This window comes from Cygnus atratus, chromosome 7 (genome assembly GCF_013377495.2).
Source record: "Cygnus atratus isolate AKBS03 ecotype Queensland, Australia chromosome 7, CAtr_DNAZoo_HiC_assembly, whole genome shotgun sequence".
In the NCBI taxonomy this organism is placed as follows: Eukaryota; Metazoa; Chordata; class Aves; order Anseriformes; family Anatidae; genus Cygnus; species Cygnus atratus.
In genome coordinates, this window is record NC_066368.1 from 24,509,332 (window position 1) to 24,537,274 (window position 27,943).

A 27,943-nucleotide genomic window follows, 5' to 3' on the forward strand; every position below is an offset into this window, starting at 1 on the left:
GGCAAGGACCCTGCTCAGTGTTAGATTTCTAGAAAGCATTGAGGGCAGAGAATCTGAACATTAGGGAAATTGTTAATTGCCTGCGCTGTGACAAAGGCTCTGTGGTGTTCCTGGCTCAGTGAAAGCTCGTGCCCACTTTCAGCCATTTCTTTGCTTTTTATTAGGTTGGAGCTCGCCAGCTTGTCCCTCCAGCAGGAGTGTAGGCTATGATGAATTTACTTCATCTGCATTTTGGTAGCCCGTGAGAAGTAAGTTCTCTGACTCTGGGGAAAAAAAAAAGCTAAATATTTGTTATTTCTGCCCCGCTAAATATTTAATTTGTGGCTTTTGATTGGATAAGATTTAGAAGAAAAAAAGATGCTGAGGAGGCTGATCAGCGACCTAGGAGGGGCTGCGCTGGTGCTGAAAAGGAGCAATGTTTAATATTGGGACTTTATCCTCTAGGTCATTAATAAAAGGTGGCATACGGCCAGGAATTTGGCCTTGTCAGGGCTTGGGAGAAGCTCAGCCACTCGATGATGATCAAACGATTGTATTTGGATTCCCAGTTTGTAACTGTTTGGCTATGTCATGTTGATTTTTGTTGCTCTGCTTTATTAATCACAGTATCACTTAGTAGCAAGAGGAATACCATATGGGAACTTGCATTTATGGCTTGAATGTTACTGTGATTATCAAAAACACTGGTAATTTCATCCAGAAATGACATTTATTAATGTCATTATTTAGCGTAAGACTCGTTTTCTGGATGCGCTTGTCACTAAATTCTTCTTACCCTCCTTTAATTAAAAAGTCTAGCAGGCCTGTCGTTACACCTGTAGCCCTGTTAACTTGGTGTTATCAATACCTGGAAAGAGGAAAGGATCACTGAGCGTCAACAACAGTCAGGCACGAGCTGGCAGCCAACTTTTGTTAAAACTGAGCTTCATGTTTTTGCAAAAGATTTTAACAGTGACTAAAAGTGAGGTAGAAAAATACGTGTCTGTAGTGTTGCTGTGTAATATAGTTAAGTGGAGAGAGCCTCTGGGATCTCTCTGGAGATCAGGATGTACAGAATATAAGCCATTATATTTCCAAGTGAACACTTCCTTTGTTTGTATAGTTCTGTCACTTCCAATAACCCAGCAAACTGTCTCGATTTATTAGGCATTCCTTGTTGCTTTTGATAACTTTGGCAATAAAAGGCCCGTGTTCTGCTGGTTGTTGCTTCCTGCTTGGGTTTTTGTGTTCCTTACCAGTCCTGTACGGTATCTAGCTTGGAGTTTATATGGAGCACAGCCTTCCTGTGTCTTTTCTTTCCCTGTTTCTACAGGGGCTGCTTTTTCAGGAACTGAAGTTTTGTTTTTTCACTTGTATCTTTCTGTAGTCTTGGCATCCTCTCACCCTTGGGTATAAGCTTTGAATATCCAAAAAACCAATCTCAGCAGTTGGTGGTTGTCATTCCAAATCTCACTTACTTGTCTCTTCATCTGGCTCAGTTTGAGCTGTAAAAGTCAGGTTTGTGCAAGCCTCGAGTGTACTGCTTTGTGTTTACTGAGGGCACCTGGAAAGCTTTGCAGAATTGGAGTTGTCCTCCCTTGCTTTCCCACCTAAGGTATTATTTTTCTTGAAAGCGAAGACTGGTGACTGAAGGGTGATGAGCTTGCTGTCTTTACGGAGTGCCAGGGACGGAGAATGGGATACCAGCTCTGATCGTGCTGAGCCCGCATGGTCGCCCCACCTCGTGCTGCTTGCTGTCTCTGCCAGCCTCGCAGCTTTACAGAATTATCTTGCCTTGCAGGACCACGTTGCACCATCTGCATGCCCAGGAGCAAACACGAGGGGAGTTGCAGCAGCGACTGAAAGCTGTCGCTCTTGGGGAAAAACCTATCAAGCCTGTCAGCCTCTCAAGTACAACTTGGATTAAGGGAATTTCAAGTGAGGAGCATGACTGGGAGGTGAGGAGAGCAGGCTGGGCTTGATTTGCTCTGCGTGCCGGGTGGAGCCGAGTTGCAGCCCTGCACATCGGTCAGCGGCAGCCTGGGGGCAGCTGCCTGTGTCCCACTTGGGGAGCTCCCTTTGGAAACCTAAGCAGTGTTTTGTGGTTTAAGAACTAAGAACCAATGTGATGCCATTTGCCAAGCAAGCCTTTTGCAAAGCAGTTATTTTCCTCTGCAGATTGGCAGGAGGAGCTCTCTAAGGAGCGATGTTATCCTGTGTGAGCCGAGTTAGCAGTAAGACCGACCTAAAATGGTTCAGGTTCGCTTTCTTCAGAACAGTCCCCTCCAAGGGGCTTGGAGCAGAGGTGTCCTCATGTTCTGTCCTGTCTTTCTGCGCCTGCGTGCTGGTACCAGTGCCTAAACTGGGCTGCGGCGGAGGGGAGTGGGAGGGAGCGTGAGGAATCAGCTAGTCTGCTGCCAAGGCAGGGCTGGCTGCCTCCTGCCTGCTCCTGACAGGCAGCTGTCTCACCTATTTTTAGCACTTTGGTGATGGAGAGAGCTTTGATGGAATAAATCCTCCCCAGCAGCTGATTTCAGTGCTTCCCTGTCCTCACGTTAATCAGTCTGTGTGTCTGTGTGTGTGTGTGTGTGTGTACACAGGCTTCTCCCTCTTCCCGGTGGGTACAAGTCTCTTCCCTCATGTCCTGAAGCAAATCTGCTTCACGTCGTGTCCTCACCAGTCCAAGCTAAGTCTTGCAGCGGCTGTTTTATGTATATTGTGCTTATCTCAGCTTCCTCTTCTCCAGCTTTCTCACAGCAAGCTGACCTCCTTAGGTCAGCTTTCCTCACAGCATGTTCTGGACCCTGAACTAGCTGTTCAGGACCCTTAACCAGCCCTGCTCTCTGTTGTTTTTTTTCTGGCTGGTGCAGCTTTTCCTTGAAGGCACCTTCAGTGTTTTCTGCGGGACGTTCCTGCTGCTGGCTGGGTGGAAGGAAGGCCGTGCACATCTCGCAGTTTATGCTGCTGTTTCCTTATGTTCTTGGACCCACTTTGGGCTGTGGCTGGTAACCAGAGCTGTCTCCTCCGTCTAATTTTTCATCTTAGACTCTGGAATCTGTCTTAATTTTGGTGTGCTTTCCTTACAGTTCTGGCCACGAACTCTGTGCAAACTTATATCAGGGCCAAGTTCTATGAGAGTTAAGGAAGGAAGGATGCAAGGTAGTAAAAAGTTCTGAGAGAGGGACAAAGTCCTGTAAAACTTGGCTGTGGATTTTCATTTTAGGTTAATATCCTACTAATCACTGATTGGGGTTGAGCTGAGGATGAGACAGAGCTCCTTGCTTAGCCTCCCCATCCTTGGAGGATGCATAATTGTGTATCGTATCTCCAAACCAGACAAAGCTTGCTCTCTCTTGCATTTCAGTATGAAAGCCTGAAGCTTTACCTGGCTTTAAACCTCCCTTGGATGTCTCCAGAAGAGATGTTTACATGCATGGAGCATTGCAGCTCCAGTCTACTGAAGAACACAGCTGTCAGGATTCCTCTCTCGTGCTTCTCATTCAATGGCAAGGTCTTAGACGACTCCTGAGTGCCCAAGTTCTTAATAATTCCCTGTTTTCTTCTCAGAATAAATAGCATCTGGTAGCTAAGTACTTTGCTGCTGCCTTCAGGATTAGAATAACTAAGCACTGTTATCTGTGGCACAAAGCTTTGTTATTTCAGCACACTGTTCTGCTTCTCTCTTGAAGGAAAATACTTTAACGTGAGGGATTGTGACTTCTTTAATTAGTAAAATTGTAGGCTATTTAGCCAGTCCCTGGTATGAGTCCCAGGATCCTTCGTGGATGCGTGTCCTATGGTTGCACGTGTTTGGCTCCCTCGAAGAACAGTTTGCAAAGTGAGAAGCGAGCACTGAGCAGTCAGCTGTGGTGGGTAAGTGGCTTTCCTTGGCGAGGATCAACGCAGTCTTAGGCTCTGTTGTTGGCCTTCTCCAAGGATTAAAAGAAGAGAGTTGGAAGTAGGTGGGAAATACTCTTTGCCTTCAACTCAGATCATTATGGAGGAAAAACCTGAGGAGACCAGAAGGTTTGAGGCAGGGCAGGTGTTCTTTGTGGAGAGAGGCTAGCAGCTTACCTTGGCACGCAGTGAAGTGAGTCTTTATTGTTTTCCTCTCCCTTTTGCCTAGAAGCTATAAGAGCAGGCATACCAGCCTCAGGGAGGGAACAGGGCTGGAAAACCCTTCTTCCCGAAAAGGGACGTGGAGAGTCTTCGCTTGCAGATGGCAGTGCAGCAGGATGTGTTACTGGAGCTGCAGGGCTCTTCCAGCCGTGCTGGCAGCTGCACTGAAAGCCTTGATGGACGTTGCAGGTGATGGAAGCCAAGAACTTAAACAGGGGGTGATTGTGCAGATGTAAAACGCGTAGTTGTATGTGCAGAGCAGATCCTTCCGTGGTTAATTCAGCGAGGAGTTTGGAGTCTGGCCTGGAGGTGAGGAATAACATATGGTTTAAAGCCTTGCTTGTGAGGTAGGCTCTGAATTGTGCTTTTATTCTCATCTCTCGTTTTGCTTGTGTGGTGGGAAGGTGTTCCATCTGCAGTTAATTACCTGGATAAACTAAAGGGGGTGAAAAAAGCCAATTGTATTCACAAAGCCTGTGTCTGCATCACAGTAGCCAACGGGTTTGACAGCGTGATGAATTGAAGGAACGCATAGGCTTCGCTGAAAACGTTTGGTTTTGAAGTTTGATCTTTCCCTTCCCTGGTTTGCTGACTGTCAGTCAAGCACTGCAGGAGCACATTTTCACTGAGACGGCTGTTCTCCAGGACGTTTGATACAGGGCAGCGTGGTTGTGTAGCCAAGCAACCGTTCCTACTGCTTTTCTGTCCCCAGGACCTTTTCCCAAGAGATTCTCATGGGGCTTCTTAGGACTGGTGCGTCCCCTACAGAAGGGCTTTCCTTGCAGTGCCGCTGTGTTAGCCTCTGCTGGCCACAGCTTCCTCAAGCAAACTGCAGTCAGCCCAAACCACAGCTCCGCGAGGATGTGCCAGTGCTGATTAAACTTCCAGGGAAGGCTTCAGGAGAAGTGCCAGCATGGACTTCATGCTCCAAGTGACGGATCAGCTGCCTGGCTCTTCTGGGGCGTTCATTTCTTTGCTTCAGGGTGCTCACAGAGGGCCCAGGCTTGGATCCTGTCTCTGAGAAAAGGAAGGTGGTTCGGTATGTGCGAGTGTAACTGTGCTCCTGAAGAAGCAGGGCGTGCAGTCACTTAGCTGCTCGCTGCATATCAAGCTGCTGTTCAACTTGAACCGAATTTGGTTCATTGGAAGTCATGAAGGTGGTGTTTTGCTCGAAGTCTTAAGGAAATCTTTTGGCGAAGGAAGACTCGGGAGCTTTTCAGAAAGGAAAGGATGGCACGTTCCTAAGTATGCTCTTTGGTAGCTTATTCTAGAAAGCTTTGTTTCCCCTCAGTGCAGGGGAAGGATGAGACTTTTAGCCCTTAGCAGTTAATCCTGTAGTCGTGAACTGGTGGTGAGTTGTCAGGTGTAGGGAAGGAGTGAGTCCTGTTTATCTTGGTCACGTGTAAGTTAATTGAAGGAGCACCAACCCTTGTTTCTTCTTGGAATATGGTGTGCTGAGATTGCTGCCGAGCTGGGTATTGCTGGGGAGAATCACACAGATTTTTCGTTCAGTTTTGCACACCGCATCTGTGCTTTCCAGGCGGCTGGCAGGATGAAACGTGCACATCCTTTTGCAGACTTCAAGAGCTTGTTTAGCTTCTGGCTTTCTCTGAAGGCAGCTTTTCTGAATAAAGTCCCATGTTGACTTTGTGTTGTAAATAACCAAGTTCATAGTTGAGGGAGTACAAAGCATCAGCCCTCTTCTGAAGGCTGCTGAGCAGCGTGAGCCCTGTACGCTGTGTTGAGCCCAAAATAAATCACCAGGAATGCAAAAGTGAAGGCACCTTAGCTGAAGTCAGAGGCAAGCCAGGATGATTGCCTGAGCTGTCAGATTCCTTTAGCAAGCGAAATAATTTGTCAGTTAGCTCTGTGACATGTTAGCATATCCTTGGAGAAGATAAATTCTCTGCTGGTGATGTCTGAGCTCTGTCTGCTCATAAACTGCCTTACAATAATACGTAGGAAAGCTGTGGCGTTTTTTGGCTTATGGGTTGATCGTGCTTTTGATTTAACCACCCCCCTGCTAATTGGTTATTCTGTGAGTTGCTCAGACAGAGCAACTTCAAGTTTTGTCTTAGGCTGTGGATGGTTGCTGAAGGTTTTTGTATCTGAACAGCAGCAAGGGGTCCTTTGCTCTGCCTGCTGAGCTACGTTCCCAGTTGGGGGATGAGTGACTTCAGTTTTGTTGTTGCAAATCCTGAAGCATTGGGATTTAGAGAAGTCCCTGACAGAAGAGGGAGATAAGGAAATAAAACAGCCTGCCACCTGTTAGAAATCAAAAAAAAATGCTGAAACAAAGAGCCTGTTCTTTTTGAATCCTGCAGTGCTGTGGTGGAACGCTTCTGTCATTTTTATATAGGTCTTTTTTGGGGAAAAGTGGAATTGAAAGCTAGAGGAAGTATTGAATCCCCTTCCCAATCTCAATCTGTGTAGTTTTTGGGAGAGGTTACAGTAGAGCGAATTGCTCAAACTTTCTTGGACAGAGAAAAGTTGCTGTGGTTATTAGGCTGGTTTTCGGTGTGCACGGGGGAAATCTGATCCGAGTGGGGAAATGCACTCAATAATCCAGGGAGATTGCTTTTTTTTTGCTCTGCAGTCATCCACACTGAACTGTAACAGGTTTCATTCAGGGAGAGCTGGGCAGGTTTCTATAGCTTTATCACCCCTCTCAGCTTCCTAAACTGGTGTTTTCTCTTTGCTTATCACAGAGCCTATGCAGAAGACTCATCCTCTGTGAAACACGACACGAGGACAGAGCCGAGTGAGAAGGCGAAGCACCCTGAGGAGGAGGAGAGCAGTGGCGATGAGGGTGGAAAGGCCGTCGCCTCGGGCAGCGAGGAGGCTCAGGCAGAGGGGAAGAAGAAGAAACGTTCGGGCTTCAGGGACCGCAAGGTGCGCAACTTGGTGATGTTACACCTGCAGCTGCTGCACTGCAGTGAGCGAAGGGAGAAAACGTGCACAGCATCTTATTTGTGTTTGGTACCGCATGTGTTGAGCCTGGCTTGTGGTCTGTACCTGTCTTTATTTTCTGTGGGACTTTGGTATTTTGGGAACCTGCTTTCTTGGCATGATACCTTGAGCTTCTTTGGGTCAAAGCCTGCCTTTTTGGGAAACACAGCACACACATCCTCTGAGATGGGACCACCTGCAGTTGAAATGCCCACCTCTCTCTCTATGAGTCCGTCCACGTGTAGGTGTTCATAGGCAAACAGGCAGTGTGTGTAGGAAGGAAGTAGAGGATAAGTGTGGAAGGGAGGGTTCTCCAAAATGGATGCTTCAATTTTTCCTTTAATTACTCCACATAAATACAGTTGTTGAAATACATGCCCATTTAACTTTCCTATCAGGCGTGTTTTCAAGAGGAGAGAAGCCTGAGTAATGAGTTGTACCATCAATTTGTGACCTGTGTTCACTCTTGGGTGATCCCGAGAGCTTTGGGCTCTTCAGAAGTGCCCAACGACTCGTTTGGTACTATCTGTTATCGCTGTTATTACAAGATGTACGGTTTGGCCTGATGGAGAGTCCTGTAACAGAGTTGGCAGGCCGCGATATTTTATTTTTTAAACCTGTCTGGATGTTGGTTTTATTGGGCTGTGCTTGATTTAATATCTCTGCAGTGCCAGAGAGGAGAACAGGAGTGTGTGCTCTTCCCAGTTCTTTTTCTGTATGGTTTGCTCCTGATGATTATTTTTAAGACCGTATCCTGGAGGCTGCATCTCATTATATGTTAAATTGTGGATTGTTGTAGGCTGGCTTAACGGCTTTGCATAAAAAATAACTGTTTTGTTTGAAGTTGCTGAATCATATCCTGTTCTTAGATCATACAAGTTTCATTGTCTGGGGCTATGAACTTTCCCTGTTGGGACATTCTGGTGGCAACTCAGTGAAGTTATGTTGCAAGTTACTACACTAAGAATTCAGAATTGTCCAGGGAACGTGAGTTCTCAGCTCCTCATAATTTCCTTGGCAAAGGGGTGTCAGGCAGTCTGACAGCTTCAGCAAAACTTTGACTCTTGCCAGAAGTAGACTGTTGTGTTTTTTTCAGTGTCGACGGATGGAGGCAGGCTGCAAAGAGCAAAGATACGATCTGCCTTCCTGCGCGCTCCTATTTTTCAAAAAGAGCACTTGTTAGTATAGCGAGCATAATGATTGGTTCGTCTTACGTGGCTGGTTGCTGGGGAAGCCAGGGAACATTTGCTTGCCAGCAAGGACTCTCACTCCAGCCATTAGGAGACGTGCCTGTGCTGACCAGCTCTTTCCTTCCCATACTAGGCGGGGAGGAATGTGGCTCTGCTTTCCAAATAAGACACGAGCCAGGCGTGGAGGGTCCCTTCCAGTCCCTACATGACTTGGGAGCAGCAGTTTCCGTGGGAAGAACACAGATTAAAACAAGTCTCTCAATCTTTTTCAAATAGAAGCCCGTCTCTCTCCAGCCCTAAGACCAAATGTGCCTTTTCTGAACCAGGTGCTGGTCTTGCTGTTGCTTCATTTAAGGCAGGATGTGAGCGGTGGCCTGCCAGGTGCTGAACTCTGGGTTTGAGCGGATCCGTTGCGGGTGGTGTTTAATCAGCAGCTGCCCTGGTGACTCAGCCCAGGAGGTATGTTTGCTCTCTACTCTGATGCAGAGCGAGGTGTGCCCTGGCTCCTAACTCAAAATCAGGGCTGCTTGCAGGGCGTGCTGCTTCCCCTGCCGTTCATGCATGTCACCTAGGGAATTCCCGACTCTTCTCTGTTACCAAAAAAAGGAAAAAACACAGCAAACCCCCTTCCAGATCTTCCTGTTATTAACTGAAAATAGTGTGGGGTTTTCCTTGAGGACAAATACTTTCAATTAAGCTTAATTTTAACTCTTGTTTGTTATCCTAGTGTTGCTTTTAATGCAGTTGATCACCGATGAGGCAATAAATTAGATGTGACGTTGCTATTTTGGGCAGTGATTCAGCGAAGAGGAAGCCGAAATACAAATCACTGGGTGTCCACAGGAGCTGGTGCTGGGCAGTGCATGGGTGAGGCCGGGGCACGTGTTGTGATGCATGCTTGTATAGGTCCTCTCTGCACAGGGCAGGAAAAAAGCGAAGTCCTTTTATAGTTCAGAGGCTAATGAACAGGAATCCATGGCGTGAGCAGGCTGATTTATTACTTTGCTAAAAGAATTCGCATCCTTTATCAAGATGCGGTTGAACAGCGACTGCTGGATTCTGCAGGTATGCTGCCTCAGGAGTCTTAATTCTGCTGAGACTTCGTTTTGCTGTGCACGCCAGTAGGCATCCCAACGCAAACGAATCCTAATTAATCAGCCCTCTCGGCATGCCCACGGTGTGCAGTGAAGCCGGACAGCCCGAGATCCCATTCTCTTGTACGGTCAGGGAGGTGGTGCTCTGGCGGTGAATTCAGATGCTAATTAGAGCTTTATTTTTCATGTCTGCATGGGATTTTTTTCCTTTTAACACAAAGCTTAGCATCAACACAACTGCAGCGGTGCCACACAACAGTGGCATCAGCTTCGTATAGCAGAAGGGATTACTTGCTTATCTTCCTTCCCCAGTACGTGCTCTGTAAGAAATGCCGTAATAATAATAAAATAAATGCGTGCTTGGCCAGAGAAGTGTCTTGGAGCCTCTTGTAGGCAAGAGGGTTGTGGAGGAGGGCTGTCCAGGATGGTTTTATCAAGGTTGTTTAGAATTAGCTTAAAAACCTTCCAAATGGGGGTGTGCTTAGCACTGGGTCTTAAACAGGCGAGCTGTTAATGCTCTGCGAGCCCCAGCCATCCCTTTCACGAGCTGCCCTTGTGTTCAGCCCGGTCGTGGTGTGTTTGCTAATTTTTGCCAGTTAGGAAGATGATGTTAGCGAAAATGAGGTAATTGTGAGTTCAGCTGTGGGCAAAAAGAAGATGGATTGCTGTGTTTGCTCATCTCTCTGGGAAGTTTGGGAAAGTGTGATTTCAGTTGTGATGAGAGCAGCCTGCTAGATGCTAAACAGGTGGTTTAGATCTGACTTCTTTTCTCCAGACCGAGTTACTCAAGCTGCTGCTTCATTATTGCTTTTGTGAGCCGCCTCATGCTGCTTGTATTCCCTGGGGCTGGGGTGAGAGAACTGGCAGCGACCTTGCTGGCCCAGGAAGGGGGAAATGGTTGGGCTTGGTACCTTTAGTGGGAGAGGGACAAGTGCAGAGCCCATCTTCCAAAACCAAGAGCAGCACCTGACAGGCTGTCAAGTATCATCTCAGCAAGATCTTAAAACAGAGGCAGAGCAGAGATCAGTCGTGGATGCGAAGTCAAGTGGGATAAAATGCAGTGTGCTTTTGCTGCCAGCAATACCAAGGGTAATGTTTGTGGTGCACGAGCTGAGTTGTTGAGCAAAAGTGGTGCAACCCACGTGCTAAATGAAAGCACTTGGTTGTGCCTTGCAGGAAATTATTCCTCAGGCTTGGAAAATCAGGAGTAATGCAAAGTCTCAGGCAAACAGGAGAGCAGGCTGCATGGAAAGGGCGTCGTGGATGGAGGGAGCTGCCAGCCGTGGTCTGCCATGTCTGCTCCTGGTTCTGCCGTTGGTTTTGGTTGTCCTACTGTGAGGTAGGAGCACTTATCTGCGTTTTGGCTGATCAAGTTGGGTGCGGTTTCACTCCTAACAAGGTCAGGTCATGCTACGGGAAAGTCAGAGGCAGGCCTGTGAGCACAAGTCAAAAGATCGCTTTGGCGTACTGAGGTGGCGCCTGTCAGGTGGGGATTTAAGCAAAAAGCTTTTGGAAGGAGCTGGGAAAGTGCGTGTTGCCATTTACTGCGTCTGGCTGATAGGCGCTCTCTGGTAACTCAGCGATAAAACAAGTGGTCTTCATTCAGTCCCGTGTCTTAGAGGACCTTGTGGACTGAGGCAATAAAAATGGGATTACGTTTGTAGGTGCAAAGGCTGGGAACAGAAGGAACAGGTGACAAAAACGTTGTGTAAAAAAAAGAAGAAGAGGAAAGAGGGAGCTGGTGTAGGGGTTGATGCAAGGGTATTTCTGTGGTCCTGGTGGGCTTCATTATGAGAAAAAAGCTACGGTGATGTTAGGAGGCGTGGGGAGAATGCGTGAGATGATGTCAAAGCCGTATCAGTACCTCTGCGGGTGCAGGTGGGACCTTCTGACTCGTCCCCCAGCCACAGGCTGCCAGAGAGCGGAGCTGCACTGCGTGTTGAGAGGAAGGCCCTGTGTTCCCTGGAGGGATTAGAAGCCTCATTTCGTCCTAGAAATATGAAAAATTAGAGAGGGTGTTTTCTTCCTGATAAACATCAGGGTGGAGAAGTTGTTCAAGTTAAAGGGCAAGGCTGAAACAGGACCAAAGGAGTAAATTATTTACAGATGCCTTGGCAGCACCCTTGATCTTGCCTGGTTTTTTCCAGCTGATTGTTGTTTTTTATTGTTTTATTTTATGGCTCTTGGCCAGGAGTACTGAAAGCTTCAAGTACAAGATGGACTGTTAAACAGGGTGTATAATAATGCAGAAACAACAAGCTAAGCTAATAAGAGAAGTAGTCTGCTCTAACGCATAATGAAGTGTAGGGCTTTGTGCCTTTTTTCCCCCTAGGTCGTCGTGATTTTGATTACAAAATCTTTGTTCTCTTTGATTAGTTCTGGTCATATATTTTGGGGAAAATAGTTCTAGGTGCAAAATCACTGCTGGCAGAGGTAGCAACTGGCAAATGAGCGTGGAGAAGACTGGCTAACAAACACTTTTGCAGAGTTTTGCCAAGGTGATAGGAAAGAGGACAGAAGAGGCTTGATGACCAAGCAACCAGCTGTGGCTCCAAGTAATTTTTTCCAAGGCCCAGCTTGAAAGGGAAGTACTTTCCCATCTCTTGATGACTTTTTTTTCTTTCAGTTCATATATTAGTCATGAACCAGACCATTCGACACAGCGAATTTGGTTAGAAGTGCTGAGATGCTTTAGATTAACCAATTTGATGTTAGTGCTTTTTTATGTTATACTTGAAAGTGTCTTCAGGGTTTTTTAATTTGACTCTTCATGATGGCAGAGGAGAAACAAAACTCACCACTAGTGAAGGCTCATAGTGTAATCCTATGACACTGGGAGCTGTAATGCCAATTTTCTTGGTACCTCAAAGGCTGAGGATAGGGATTTTTGACCCTTTCAGCATTATTTGTGTTGCTGCTGCCCCCAACCTTGTTGCAAAACCTTCACAGACTGGTGGAGGCTGCTAGTTTAGGTGTCTGGGGTGAAACTGTGCACATCTCATGCTGGTTACGTTTAATTCCCAGGTGATGGAGTACGAGAACAGGATCAGAGCCTACTCCACGCCAGACAAAATCTTCAGATACTTTGCCACTCTGAAAGTGATAAATGAGCACGGTGAATCTGAGGTTTTTATGACGCCGCAGGATTTTGTGAGATCGATAACACCTAATGAAAAACAACCGGAAAGTAAGTGATGTATGTGTGTGCTGATTGCAGAAACTAACCCAGCAAAGGGGAGTAAACTCTGCAGTCTCTTTTTACCTGATCCTCAAATTTCCCATCAAACAGTTACATTTTTGAGTATCATCTGTCTCTATGTTGACCCGTACAGCACAGAAATGGGGGCTTGCTCTCCAATTAGTGCCTGGGCTGCTGCCACAATAAAAAAGTGGTGTTCTCAACCCATGCTTTATGCCAATGGGATGAAGTGCAAGAGGACAAGGGAGGTGCAATGAACAGAGGAGGAAGGCAGAAGGCTACTGACGTACAAGGCAAACTCATCTCTGCAGCAGAGCCTGCAATGTGTCTGTGCAAGCTTATAAGTGTTTGTCTTGCAATGCTGCCAAATAATGTTGATAATTCAAGTTTGTAAGTGTTGCTCTGAGTTCTTGGGAGTTTTGAACCCTGGAGTGCTAGGGCTTAGAAAGCACCTCCTGAAGGTAGCATGCATATTTAATAGAGAAAGATTACTTTCAACTGAAACACAGTAAGAACTGTTCCTAAACCTACAAAAGGTGGGCGCTTTGGCAAGGGAAATTGAGGAATAAAGGAGTACAGGTAGCTTCATATGCCCAGCTGAGCTGTGATGCTGCCGGCCAGGGTGGGCCTCATCTCTGCCTGCTTCAAATTCCCTGATGTCTGTGCTGGAGCACATCTGTCCTGGTACCTGGATGGGTCTGGGAGGCAACAGGCTGGAGAGCAGATGCTCCTTTTCTAGTCTGAAAAACTGTCTTGAGCGTTTGAGAGGCTGGGTTTTGCAGGGTGGGGGGAGGGTTTTGCATATCTTCTGTTTTGGAGGAGACTTGTATTGTGGGTGAGGTGTAGGGAATTGGATTTATTAGTCTCCCACAAAATATCTCAAAGAACGAAGCACGTTTTGTCAAATTAAAACTCCTCTTCTCTCTGCAGGCATTAATGAGGAACCTCAACCCCCAAATGTCCACTTTCTGAGAGTGGGGTTTATATACAAACTAGGAAACTGTTTGATGTCTTGTGGCAGCTGCTGAATAAATACTGCATCCACTTGTGCTTAGAAAACAACCATGTGAAGCGTGCGTGCGGGAGGGAAGGAAGAATAATCTCATCATTACCTTAGTGTTAAAACATGCTGGTGAATTGATATTAATGTCTTCAAGTCCTGAAAATGGCAGTAGTTCTTCATATTAAGTACTTGGTTTCACCTTCAGCGATGGAGTGGCTTGAGCAATGAACAGAAGATAATGTTCAGAGATGCTGAAAATGCATTACTCAAAGAGCTTCAGATGTGTAAAATACATCTGAAGCTCTTTGAGTTAGTACTTGCAGTAGCACCTGGCTGAGTGTGAGGCTTCCAATGTAAGTTATTTTTTGTCAGCCTGCTTAAAAATAGAAACCATCTCATGCTTAATTTTAAGCCATTTGATTCTTCTCTTCTTCTACTGTGTAATACGTGCAGTTGGTGCTTTTCAAAGTGTGCACAGAGAATGTGGAAGAGTGCCCAGCAACGTCTACTTCGGTGACAAGCAAATTTCAGTCCTATGAGCAGCTAACTTTCCACCATAACTATTATTCAGGCTAGGTGAGCTGCTTAAATGGCCCTGTGAAGCCCATCATGGCCTTTAAGTGCCTGCAAGAGCTACCAGTCAGTGCCACAAAGCAGCCTATAAGGGAAATTACCTTTGTGATTGATGGAATCACTCTTGGAAAGTGGAGTGAGATGGAAGGTAGTGGGCCTTGGCTGGGTGTAGGCAGCGTTACAGCTTGTTGGCTTGAAAATCCGACCACTGTTACTGTTGTGGATTTGCTTGCAGACAAAACTCGCTTGTGTGTTCCTTATAAGCACTATAGATCATGCCAATCATGGTAAGTGATTTTTAAACATGTAATGAACTCAAGAAGAATAAAATGTTTAGTGCTACAGTAAAGTCAAACTAGCCATAACCTTGTTCCCAAATGTTTTAAAAGCTGGTAGTAAAAGAAGATAGGTCTAGCTTTAAAACTAGAAATTACATTAAGACAAAGACTGCTACCTGCTGGCTGATTTATTTTTGTACTTAACATCCGTTCTGTACTTTTGACTCATAGGAAAATCTGGATCATAGGTTATTGAGGAAGTGCTGGGGCTGCTTTCTCCCTTAGTCATGACTCGGGTGTGCCCTCCACTGGGGCTGGAGCATCCTGCCTTCATCCCAGGGCACTCCTTGGAAATCTCCGTCGGGTGGTGGCATGGTCTGCTGTAATCACAGGTTAATGCTGGAACTGAAATACTGACTCCTCTGCAGCCCTACTGACCCCAAGGTTTTCTGTGAGAGGTATTATGTAGTGTTTTTCTACAGTAGGCCTTGAACATGAATTCCTCTGTTCCTAATCCGTTCAGTTTTAAAGGACTCACAACGCACAAGCTGCCAGTTGCCAGCGAGAGCCTTCTCACTGATGTCTATGCTATTTTATGGAGGGCGAATACCGTGGAATAAAAGCCACGTGGAAGAACACGGTGCATCTGAGTGCCTGCTGCACTTAGTTTTAAACTGTTGATCTACAGAGAGGTCTTACACCTGACAAATTTCTACAGATTATGTATGAGAAAGTTTGATTTATTGTCAATTAAGTGTCAACTTAATTTTAAATTCTCTTGTTTGTTTGGGGAAAATGAATGCTAACTCATTAGCTCGCATAGATTGCTTCCTCTTAATAGTTCAGTAAAACTTTCTGCCCTGGCTTTGGCTTCCCGTTTGCTCACAAGCAAGCAGAGAAGCCGTGCTTGACACGCTCCTGCCCAACTGGGAAGTGTCTGCCAGAACAAGCCAAAGAAGAATGGCATCCGACTGGGAAGCTGCTTGAAGAAAAGTTGTTGTTGTGCTGTCTGTAAAGTCCAAGCGCCACCAGAAGCGTGGGCAGTGATAGCTGCTCCCTGCAGTCCTGTCTTTTTCCTCCCACCTTCTCTTCTACCCGGGAGGTGGCTTGGCTCCCAGGCTGTGTGAGCATCCTGCCTGGTGCTTGTTCCAGCCAGTACCAGGAGTTTTTGGTCTTTGTGAGAAGGATTAAAAGAAAAAAAAGGCTTTGTGTCTTACAGCAGCACACTGTAACAAAGAGATGCTACACCCAAACTGGTTTTGTTCATCCATCCTTGTTAACGTTCTGAGTTAACCCAAACTCCTGCTGCATGAAAGATGTCTTTCAGGATCCACCCTGCTCTGCAGTGGCTCAAAAATGTGAAGTCTTGGAAATGCAGAACCTGGCAGGTTTCTCTCTTTTTGCCTGCAAGGAACCAGGAACACGCTGTCAAAGCTGTGCCAAAAGCAGCAGCTGTGCCCTGCAACCTCTGCATGCAGTGCCGTGCTGGAGGAGAGGAGCTGTGAGGAATAGAGCTGATGTCTTCTGGCTTGATCTCTTCAAAGTAGTTGATTGAAGAGGCCACGTTGTTCAGGAGCAGGATTGTGGCCCTGGTCTACATTTCTGTAGAGTGCAATCTGTGAAAAATATGTAGGTTTATGTAACAAAGTAGGTAAAAAATAATAATAGTTCGATTTCAGCTTCATGCAACAGGTATAGTACCACTGGAGTACGTAGAATCACCTTATGAAATGCTTGGTGCTGGACTTAAAAAAAAAAAAAAAAAAGAAAAAAAAAAAACTTCTAGTTTTGTTTGGCACCTAGCAAAAATCCCATGCTTCAGTGTGGATGCATGGGGGAGGGTAGAGCTCTAGTGGCTGAACTGGAAGAAATTCTTTGAAATTCCGCACAGAGCAAGGAGAAAGGTGTTATTTGGACTGTGAAGCCTAATTCCAGGTTTCTAAGTGGTTTGTTTTTGCTACCTGGACTTAAAGAACAGCTGAGCACAAGGTAGCTTCTGAATTGCCACAAGCTGAGTGGTTTATTTGTTATTTTGAGTTCGATTTCTAACGTACAGACCCGATGTTATGTGGAACGAGCAGTTGTGAGCTGTGGTGAGTGCTCACCCCCTCTTGTGGTGAGGGGAAGGGCTCCTTGGGCTGGTACAAAACCCTAAATGTATGCAACTAGGATCTCTAAGGCTCAAAAGGAAACTAGGGGTGCCGAATTTGCCTTCTGGCTTGTTGCTGGAGACTTAGGTCTGTGTTTTCCCCTGGTACTGGAGAGGTCTGCAGGGAAAGGATGTGAGTGCGAAGAGGTGACTCGGTGGCTGCCTCCACGGAGCAGGAGGGTGAACAGGTGAGTCCAGGGGCTGCCAGTGACAGAAGCAGTACCAGTGGGTGGAGGTATCCGGTATCTCCAGTATAAACTGTTGCTCCTTGGCTTCATCAGAGGGCTGTGAACCTGGCCAGCAATGTCAGGAACATGCGTGTAGCAGCTTTCATGTCTGTCTGGAGCTGAGTATAGTTTGGGGAACTCAGCTGTCTACACTGTCCCTCTTCGGAAGCCAAGCAGTGTCCCTAATTTCCCTCAACATCACTTACACTCAACTGTGGTGGTTATTTATCTGGGTTTTGATTCCTGCCGGGGCACTTGGCTCCTAGCAGCCCTTTGCAAGAGCGGTATGCTCGTTGTTTTTGCTGCAGAAATATCCTTCTTAGGCCAGGATCATCTCTGAGCCCTCATACTCATAGGAAACACAAAGCTGGCTTACAGCTTTGGATAGGAAAACTCAGTTCAGCATTTTCTCCTTCCCTAACGTAGCATGTTGCATATGCATGGCTAGCAGGCTCCTCAGTCTTCTTAATTGGCCCTTTTGCTCATCTCCTTGCAAGAAAGAGTCCGTGCTCTAATAACCAGGGGGAAAGGAAAAGCAGTCGAGTAAATGTTACCCAAACAATGTGGAAAATCTGACAAAGGTATGAAGACTGGAGGGAGTTGAAAAGATTATTCCATCGCAGTGGAAAATCGTTGGCATCCCAGAGGAAATCATGGTGGTTTCTAATTCATCTGAACTGTTTCCTTGGCATAACATTAATCGTTCTTCTGAAAGCTCGTTTGTTAAATAATTTTTAGACCTGCAATCTATAAGCTGCTGCCTACAGCTTTCTTTCCAAGGTAACAAGAAGAGCTTAGTAACTGTTAGGTATTTAGCAGGCATGGTAATTAGTTAGCTTTGAGTGGATCTGTGGAACACGCATTTTCGTTAATCAATAGAAATATAGCAAGCATTTGACTTCAGGTTTTTATTAGAACTGAATGAGAGTAGCAGCAGGTTGTTCGGTGTTTTTTCCCTTTATATCTATTTCCCTTTCTCTAAACCATCCCTCCTACCTCCAAATGAAAGAAGCAAGCACACAGAGTACGGCTCTGCTGTTGACCGGCCTCTTTCCCCCAGCGTGGCAGGCAGTAAGTCATTTTGATTTATTTGGAAACATTTTTATTTTTAGTGCTGTGAAACTGCCATCAAACGACTAAGAACGGAGTCCTGTATTCCTAATATTGGTGATGGAGTGGTGTCAATCTAACCTGAAGCACCACTTAATGGTGATGCCACATCTTTGGCTTCTCCATGGCAGATCCTGATTGTATTTTAGGTGCTGTCACAAATTGTAGCAGTAATACAAAGTGGTACTTAAAGACCACAAATAAGCGGGCTATGGCAGGGGAATTTGGAAATCATTGCAAGTCGTTCAGGCTCCTGCAGAACCTGAGGCTGGGTAAGCAAAAGGAGCGCTGATAATCTGGGTACGTGGTGAAAGGCAAGGCGTTGCGTGGTGTTTGATGGAAATAAAAGATGCATTTCAGGATAGGTCATAGCTCTGCGTTTGTTTCCTTCAGGAGGCTTAAGGAGCTGTAATGAGATCACACTGAGGAAGGCTGTGGTCTGGGCTTTGGCATGGGATGACTTTGCAGGAGAAATCTCAGCCTGCAAAATGAGTTCATACTGGGCTCGTGTTCAAGCGATACTGTGTGTTTCAGACAATGTGCTAAGGAGCTGTTTCATTTCTCTTCGTAGAGTTCGAGTCCATTACCTCGTCTGAATGGCTTGCTGAAGGCTTCGTACCAAAAAATCGTTCCCCATCTCATGCCTCGGGTGCTCCCGGTGTTTTCTGTGTGTGGTGCAGGGGCTGTGTCATGCCAAAATGAGCGCTGGAGCCGAACTGGAGAGTCTTCCTCTACCATTGGGAGCCTTCGTGGTGCACCTTGCCCTGCCTTCCAGCAGCAGGGGCATTTAATGACAGGCATCCCCCTGAAACAATTTCTGGCTTTCATTGTCATCTCCTGGAAGAAATCCTTTAATCCTCTTCTGGGAGAATGGCACTTCAGCCCCTGCTTCATAGTGCGTGCTGGAAAAGCTCTTCTGCTGTGAAGTGTGCCTATTAGCTTGTGCTCCTGCAGCTCCTCAGTAATAGGCCAGCCGGGGTATACTTGCTTCATGAACCCAGCCTGCATGTCGTTTACTGAATCCTGCAGTGGTTTTAACTTAGCACGCTGCCTTTTGAATAACAGAAATCTAGTAACTAATGTTCTTTGCTTTCCTTGTTCAGATTTGATGCAGCGCTTCCATTTTGCTGGCTCCCACATCGGCTTTCCAGCCTTATGCATACCTTGAATTTCTGCTGTAAAATTCTTTGATGAAAAGCCTTTTGTTTTTTTGTATGTAATGTAAAGAAGGAAGAACACAAGTGTCAGGCGTGTTTGGTTTCCTTTTGTTCACTTTCAAGATTAAGGACTTGCAGAAAAACACATAGCTATTTCTGTAAAAAAAAAATACTGGGAAAGGGGAAGTGTGTGCAGTAAAACTGTGTGCCTTGAACGTACACATGCCTTTGTGGCTCAACTTTCACAGTTCTTGTATTAGCTTGGTCAGGAGCTATTGCAAGGGGAATTTTATAGATGAATTTAAGTGTGGAGCTTAGGTAATGCAGCAGAGAAGGGATATTGTGCATAGCTGGGAGTCAGGATGAGCATAAAACACCAACGTGAACTGATATTCCTGTGCTAGCAGTATGTAATGCTGTCTTCCAGTGCGTGCTGATACGGCGACATGGAAAAGGACAGCAAAAGTGACACGTTTTTGTGCTGCATTTTGGGGCTTTTTAGGTGTTATTTGGCTGTTTATTAATAACTTCCTATATGTACATACAAAATCCTATACGGATTTGTGTATATATCAAAGAAAGTCCTCATTCATCTTTTCTTCCCGTTCATCTCCATGAACATCCATTCATTCTGGGTCATTTTGAAACCTGTTTGCATTCCTAACAGTGCCCAGTTTGAGGGGTTTTGCCATTAAGATGTGCCTTCTGTTTTTGTCTTTAACTTATGTCATTTTTTAGCATTCAGTGAGTATGTATACGATGCTGGCCTGTCAGGGATATGTTTTAGGGTAGCATCTAGTATATATGTATAAGCACATTGTATTAAACAAAACCTGCCTCGAAGTGTGACAGTATATATCCTACTGCATTTATGCGCGCAACTTTGAGGAGGAACCAAATTCTTCTGAAGAAAAGAAGATTAAACTCAGAAAGTGCTTGAAAATGCAATTTTCTGGCTGTTTTCAGGCATACAAAATGGTGAGAAGGTGCTTTCCGGCTTGAATATTCACAAGTGCAGAAAGCCCTCTGACAGCTGTCTTGACCTCTGAAATTGGTGATGGGGGAGTTTTAGCTGCTTTGGTTCAGAAAGGTTGAGGAGGTCACGCTGGAGTGATGAGTAACTCCATTTTCTGCACTGTACCCATTATGAACCTTTTCAATAGATGAGAAGTGTTTTATTACCTTCCTTCACACACAGGTGATGCAGCAGGCTGCTCACTGCTCCTCCAAATGAGATAGAAGAGATTTTATTTAGTTTTTCCATCTTTTTTCTAATTTAAGTTGAAACGAGCAAGCGATAATTATCATAAACAGTGGCAGAAAATGCAGGGGATGTGGCTTCCTAGGGGTTTTATTCTTCAGAGAACTGAAAATTGGCCCTCGTGCTCCTGAATTACTGGAAGCGCTTGGTTCGAGTTCTGCTTAATCTCTTCTCAGGATGCATCTTTCTGAATTTGTATTGCAAAGCTCAAATAATTAATCCTTCTGATGTTTTTGTGATCTTGCTCATCTGTGCATTCGTCAGTATATGTGCAGCCTTCTGGGCATGGCTGAATAGATGGAGGGCTCTGCTCCTTAACTCCGCAAATGCTTTTTTTCCCTTAACAGGGGTAAGAAGAAATACTTTCGTCATGGTATGAGATTGAATTTACTAGTACAAATAACCTCCCTCCGAAATACCCTTCTAGCTAAAGCACTCATGAATGCAGTTGCATCTCTTCACCTGACTACTTATGAACAATTTGATATGAAAATACAAACAAGGCTTGGATTTATATGAAGAATTCCGAATTATGGAAACGATTCTGTTTTTCCATTTGTGAACCATTCAAAAAATGTTACTGAAAACAAAAGTTTTATCAATGTGCATTTAGTTGGGGCATCGTGGGCAAAATCTTTACCTGTTAACAGCAGAAATCTCCCTTTCTGAGGTGGGTATTTCAGACTTGAGAGAGGTGCTGGCAGCCTTGCTGCTATAGTCCCTGCTAGATGAGGATTTTCTTTTCTGATGCTGTGAATTCTGATGCTATGAATTTGTCTTTTGTGATCAAAATGCAATGTGCAAGGGACTAAAACATTTCTTTCACCTTGTACTTCCCAGTGATGGTATTCACACTGATTTACTTTCTAATCCCTATTGAACCAGAAAGCACAAGAAATGCTTGCTGTTATGCTCCAAGACCATTTTTTAAAAATAGTTTTCTTTTCTCTTTCAGATCTGGGGCTGGATCAATTCATAGTGAAGCGCTATGACGGGAAGGTGAGCACATCAGACCAAATATTATTCAATAACCTTTGTAACCTAGAGTTCTTTATTATCTCAATGTAGGTGTAAATTCAAGTATTGTCTAGGCTTCCCGTTGTTTGGTAGCATTGCAGTGTTTTTATATAATGACAGTGAATGAGAAATGCTTTTATGAAAGGGAACTTCACTCAATGTTTACAACCAAAATGTTTCTGCCTCTTTTAAGTACTGGTACGCCAGGAAATTATATGTTGTAATCACATTTCCTCACTGCTGCTTTATGACCGAGAGCCCCATAAGCTATGCGTTTTCAGGGAAAACTCACTTGACTCTTCCCTTTCAGATTTGTCTCCAGTTTCCTGGAGACGCTTGATTCTTTCTGCATCCCAAGCATGTATTTCAACCCCACCGAATACCCTCACTTCATTCCCCTTTTGAACCCTAGGTCCTTTCTGCAGTGGTACACAACTGTTCTGGATGCTTGTGCTGTCGTGATACGTGTTGGTAAAATGCTGAGCATGCTCTGATGTAGTGTAAATGGGGCGCGTAGCATTCGACCTGTTGTTATACAAATGGGAGACTTGATTAACCACACCATAAACCCCACTGGTACAGAGGTAGCTCTGGCCCCAGGACTACCAGCCCATATTGACTTGTTGCAGGTGACTGCAGGTTCGTTTTCTGTTATATCACCGTGGGCACGTACTGGTACTGCAGCTTTCAGCAATGTTTTCTTTTCCTCTGCATCATCTGGAAATCAAACTTGCGTTTTTCCGAAGCAAAGTCAGCACCTGATCCCCTCCTTGCTGCAGTGATGTACCTGACACGTCAGGCGCTTCCCGAAAGCTTCAACAAAGAAACTTGGCTTTAAAGATTTTTATACAACGCAGCAAGGGCTGAATGCCTGCAGTTCCGTGTCTTCCTTCATTTAGTAGGGAAAGGTAAAGAAAGGTGATCAAACACCTGAGGTCCCTGTCACCTGTGGTGTGCAAGTGTTCTGCTTACCCAGGCAGCAAAGCAAGATTTTGCATGAAAACCAGGCACTTGGAAAGTGGTCGTTTGGCAGCTGGTTTTGATGCAAAAAACTGAATCACAAAGACTTGTTTTCTTCCCCCCCACCAAAATCATTATATCTGCTTTTCAAGCTTCCAAAAAATAAAGTACATATTTTCTTTGCAAGGTACCAAAAGTTTCTCTGTTCTGTGGCTGGTTTACATCAGCTCGCTTGCATCGTTTTATCTTGTCAAGCTGTCTTGTTCCTCCCTGAGGCTTTACATAAACAAGATTTGTTTGTAGGGCAGAAACGCTGAAAGCCACGCTTTTTTTTGCTAATAGTTCTTCTGTTCCTGAGCACTCTGCCATCAGTTCTTATCATACTGGGGACAAGATCAAGGCAAACAGTTTGGACTCAACTTTTTGTTCTTATGTGTCTCAGCACGAGGACTTGAATCACGACCCCATCAGGGGTGATGAACGCAGTTACTGCAGAGAAGCCCGCTTGGTGGTTGAGGTGCCGTGCTTGGCTGGGCATCGTCAGCCGTGCTTTCAGGCTGTTGCCTTTCAGCGTGGTGAACATCTCTGAAGGGTGGAGCCCTTTGCACTGGTAGCCTTACACACTAACCATCTTCCTCTCTGACCTGTAGACAAGTGAAATTGTTTTATACAACTTGGAGGTGTCAGAGCTGTGCTTGGACATGCCCATGCTCTGATCTGGGGAGTCTGAAAGTGAGGCAGCAGGCTTAGGGTACTGCAGCAGACTTCATTATCTTCTCCCGGGACCTATTTTTCCATGGTCTAATAACATCCTGGAAGCAGCGTGCTCTGTGGGAAGCGAAGAAATAGAGGTTCTTGTTTGGCTGGCTGTCTGCTTACAGCTGCCTTGGGACTGGCTGAGTCTGCCTCTGGCTGTTAGGGTCGTGGTAATGTCCAGGTGAGACAGGAATGTGAGGAGAGCATTAAAAAAAAATTGGCCTTGGCTCTCCCTTGGTAAAGGAAGAAGCTGACAGTAGATTGATGTGTCTGATAGCATCTTCTCCTCGCTTTATTGCGTGCTTTGGGTTTCAGCTTAAAACAAACAGCCTTTACTCGGTGAAGTACCACCTGAGGTGCTGTGAGACTGACCCTCCTCATCCAAGTTTGGGTCGCATAGTGGCACCTGAGGGATAAAAATTCTTTTGCATCTCTTCCTCCTTGCCTGTTTCCACCTACTTATTCCTCCTGGGAGGCAAATCCTCCTTCTTCTACCTGGAGATGATCTTCTCCAGCTGCGGCTCTGCCTTGGTAGAGATGCCGTTCTGGCGCTCTCGTTTCGTGCGTTGGCAGAGATGATGAGCTCAGAAGGCTGAGAGGTCTGCTGTTTCCTTAAGCGTCCTTACAGATGTCACGTGGAGGTAATGGGACCTGTGGCACAGGCATGCACTCAGAAAGTAATAGGCTTGTGCACTGGAAATTTCCTCTGCCTTTTTAAGGTGAAAAGATTATGAGCTTTCAGACAGACAAGCTGTGCTGCTAAAAAGCACTGGGAATATGCAAGCTAGGTACTGCTGAAGAGTAGAAAAGAGAATTAATTTTATTTCCAAGCAGAGGTTTGTGCCCAGGGTTGCAGGTAAATAATCTTTTTCACTGATTCTTTCTATAAATTAACGGAAACAGCTGTGCAGCCAGTTGCATTTTACATAAATAACACAGTACAGAGTTCCAAGTATTGGTGTGAATTTTGAGCGTGAATGGTTGAGATGTAAATGCCACGCCATTAGGATACAGATACGAACTGCTCCTTTCACAGCACAAGTGTTATTTACAACTGAGTGGCTGCTGTGCAGTGAGTGGGACTGGTCTTGCCAAAGGATTTTCAGGGATGTGCCTCTTTTGTAATTGTGTGGGGCTCCTGAAGCATCTTGCTGTGCATGGGATTGAGTGCTATGCTGAGACTACAGTACCTCTTTTTTTTTTTTTCCCCTCTTCCTGCTCCTTTTTAGTGATAATTCAGAGAGTGGCTGGGGAGGGAGGTAAATGTTACTGCCTTATTAACGGGAGCTGGGCTCCTATAATCTGAGCCTGGATGGTTTTCCTTCACTCGTTATGAGACCGAAAACCCAAGAGACGTTCATCCAGTGAAAATCCTTGGTCAGATCTGTTTGCCTACATGAACTCAGTTTTCTTTGAAATGCTGAATGCTCAGGGAGGCAGCACTGTCCCTGGCTCCATTTTTGTTTGCTTGTTTCACCCCCAGGCAAGCAAGCCTCAGGAAACTAGAGGAGAAGAGGTATTGGTCACTGTTCATTCAGTAGGAGGGAGAAATAAATCAGTTTGTCAACATTTCAGAGTGTTCATATTAAGCCTGAACACCGTTTAAGTACCTTCCCGTGGTAGGCATGGAGGCTGGTGACAGTTTTAGTGCAAAGGCTGATGTGAGACCGGGTAAAATCTAACTTGCAGCTTCGGATGCTGTGAAGTTAAGGTGCTCAGACTGCAACTGTTCATCTGCGCCATTTTAAAACTGTTTCTTCCTCTTGCAGTCTGGCTGCAGGAAAGTAAATGCTTTCTTTAACCTATCAGCAAAGCACTGTGCTCATCAGCGCTGCAGCAGAAATCTCTTGTCCCTGCTGTTGTACCATCTTGAAAGGTGTCCCTCTTGTTCAGAGCGAAGTCCTGTTTAATTACAGATGTGCTGCTCCCCCCGTTGTGTCATGTTCATCAGAGCTTCAGAGCAAGCAGTTTGGAGAGTGACATGGAGCTTTTCTTCCTGCATCAGGCTTTAAAATCGATGTGTTGTACTGTTTCACCACTAATTGCTTGCATCCTTGCTTAGCAAGATGATAATGATAAACAAGCTCTCACGTTACTAAACAGAAGTCTTATAGCACCCATCATGTGGCCTAAGCTTCTCTGGTGTTACGCACGTTGTAGTATGGGGTTTGTTAAAAAAAAATGTCCTTTTTCACGCACTGTTTACTTCATGTTCTCTTGTCTCACACGTTAATGATTGACAAGCTTCATCTTCTGAAGTGATGCTGTTAGCAGTGTTCGTCTAAAGTGAGCTGCACGTCCACCTTGTTCAGAGCAAAGCTGTGACCTGTCTGTCACTTGTGCAGATAGGGAGCCTCTGCTTGCTGCGGTCCCCATCCTGCTGAGCCACAGGAGGGAGCTTTCAGCAGCATAGCCTGAGCTAAAGGGGTGAGTGGAGGCAGAAAATGGATGTGGTGGAGGCGCAGCATAGAAAAAAACCTACCTGGCTTATTAGTTTCAATACTGAGTAAACTTGACTTGCCCTGTTCGTTCTCCTGTTGGGAAAATGTCTTGCTGCTGCTTAATATGAACAAAAGCCCCTGAGTTACCAGCAACAGCTTGCCTTCATGCAACCACTGCTACAGGAAGTAATAGAGGCTTTCACTGCCCTCTAATTAAGCTTATGAATTAAGTATTTCCTGCCAGCAGTTGTATTTACATCCGTAGATGTTTTGGGATGCCCTAGAGTAACACACAGCGATAACAAAATGAAGGGAAGGGCGAATACTTGAGTTTCTGTGCCTAATCGTTGCAGAAATTTTCCCTCCCTGGTCAGCAAGAATTCAGGCCCTACCAGAGGTGGTAGGGTTGCCAGTAGCCTGCAGACATCCATTTCAGTCCTCACCACTTCACACAGGGGAAGGTGGTCAATTTCTAAGCGTGTCTAGATGTTCTGGCTGCTCACTTACATTGTAAGTTTGTGTTCTGTTTTTTTTGGCTATTTGTTCAAAGTACACCTGTTTCCATGTTGATTATCCTTGATGTTCTCATTGAGCTTGAAGTGTAAGGAGAGGAGAATCAGGTAAGGATCACTGAAACATCTGAAACTCACTTCCACTATGAAGAGCCTCTCTGATCATAGCTCAGTCCGTTACACAGGTGGGCAGGCTTGTGTAAGGGGCTAGTACGAGGTTTAGCTTAAACAAGGCCCTGTAACTGCAGGTGTGGGTCTAGGAAGGAGTTGCCCTGAAAGTGAGCCTTGTAGGGCTGCTGGGAATTAATACAAGAGGAAGATTTCATGCCAGGTGATTTAAAGAGCATCTCAGGTGCCAGGAAGAATCCCCCCAAGAAAGGACTGGAGGAAGATGGATCATCCTTAGTACAGGTTTTTCTGGTGGATTGAAGGATCTTGCTGCTAATTTTGAAAACGTAGAATAAAAAAGGGCCTTTATTCATTAGCTAGAATTTCTGGGGTCCCTTGCTTTGTGTATGATCTCAGGCTGGGGCATGGGACCCAGCAGAGTGACATAAGCTGCTGTAGACCCAGGCTTGCCATGAGACAAGCTCCAAGTCCTGCTTTCATTCAGGAGCCTGACGCTGGATGAGAGCTCTGAGTTACTGTGATGTTTAAGTGCCTCTGAAACCTGCCTTCAGAAGGATGCAGTGTAATGTGCATGTGCAGTTGACTTACTGAGCTCATTAGCTGAGCGAGATCCTCAGTACTTTTCCTTAGATGCAGTGAAACAGTCGAGGAGTTGTGTAAACTCAACTGTACGAACTCCTGCCATAGTCATTTATAAGAGTGATTGCAATAAGAGTCCCTGGTGTGACCAGTTTCAGCTGCTGTCTGGTTTATGCCTTGGAGATACCTCGAGGTGTTCACCTGTCCAGCTCTGTCGTCCATGCAAAACATCAGTGTCTAATTTCAGATTTCCTGCTTTTAAATTTCTTTACCTTTTGATCTTACGTAGTGCCAGTCATGTTTACGTAACAAGCAGGAACATGTTGTATATGTAATAACCTCACTCTTCTGAACCTAAGTTCTCTGCCATCCCCCAAAGCATTGTGACTAGCTGGCGGAAGATTACTCCTTTCCATCACTTAGCAAAAGCAAGCAGAGATGCTGATCTTGTGAAATAGCAGCAAACCTGAGATTTGAACTGACGTGCTTCTCTTCCACCTTGCTGACACCACTGCCCATGTTTCTGGGTTTGTTTGCTCGTTAGCTTTCTTCTCCCAGCCAAATGTGGTCCTCGACTGCTTTGCTTGGCAGCTTTGAGTTTACTTTTCTGATCCTCATTGCCTCTTACTGCATGTGGTTCACCAGGACCTGTGTGCGCTAACCTGCAGGTTCTTCTCTTGTTTTTTGAAGAATATATATATTTATCAAAGAGAACACTTAGTTATATTTAGCATAGGTAAATGCATGGCACACAAACATCCCTGTAGACACGTGTGTTGCTTTACCTCCACATACAAAACACTTCATCCTTTCCCACCTCCTCTACCAAATAGTTGTGGCCTGTTTGTATGGATGGAGCTCTACTTGCTGTTGTCTTGTACCATTAATCCTCTTGCTCGTTTTCACAGGGTTCGTTGAGCAGATCCTGCTAAAATGCTCTGGTTGCCGTCTGTGCTCTTTTATTCTGGTTTCTAGGTATTCAGCGGGGTTTCTTCCAGATACTAATCCGTAATACTTGTTTCTTATTTCTAATGATGCGTTGGTTTTGGTGTAACCAAGCGTTCCCTCGTTTTCTTCCCTTCTCTAACCCTCTCCCTTTCCACCAGGATTTCTGGCAGGTACAAAGCAGACAGCATGTGCTTTAATTACTTTGTGCTTCAGACCTCATGATACGCACTTTTCATGTAAAAGGGACAGTGTATGCTGACCCCTTTTCCCTGCTCCTTTAAGAAATAATCCTGAAGGCATTCTCAATATGTGG

At 45.4% G+C, this 27,943-nt stretch overlaps 1 protein-coding gene across 4 annotated transcripts in view; it reads left to right on the top strand.

Moving 5' to 3' along the window:
* The window catches only part of MICU1 (mitochondrial calcium uptake 1), a 96,976-nt gene that overhangs the window by 21,383 nt on the left and 47,650 nt on the right, over positions 1-27,943 (top strand). For 2 of the 4 annotated variants that reach the window (XM_035540253.2, XM_035540272.2), the window contains exons 5-7: positions 6,807-6,990; positions 12,356-12,518; positions 21,244-21,287. In XM_035540253.2, the coding sequence (XP_035396146.1) occupies positions 6,807-6,990; positions 12,356-12,518; positions 21,244-21,287 (391 nt within the window). Of the gene's footprint in view, positions 1-6,806; positions 6,991-8,482; positions 8,697-9,187; positions 9,303-12,355; positions 12,519-21,243; positions 21,288-27,943 lie in introns of those variants that run through there. The other 2 variants (XM_035540305.2, XM_035540294.2) reach the window with 2 other exon arrangements.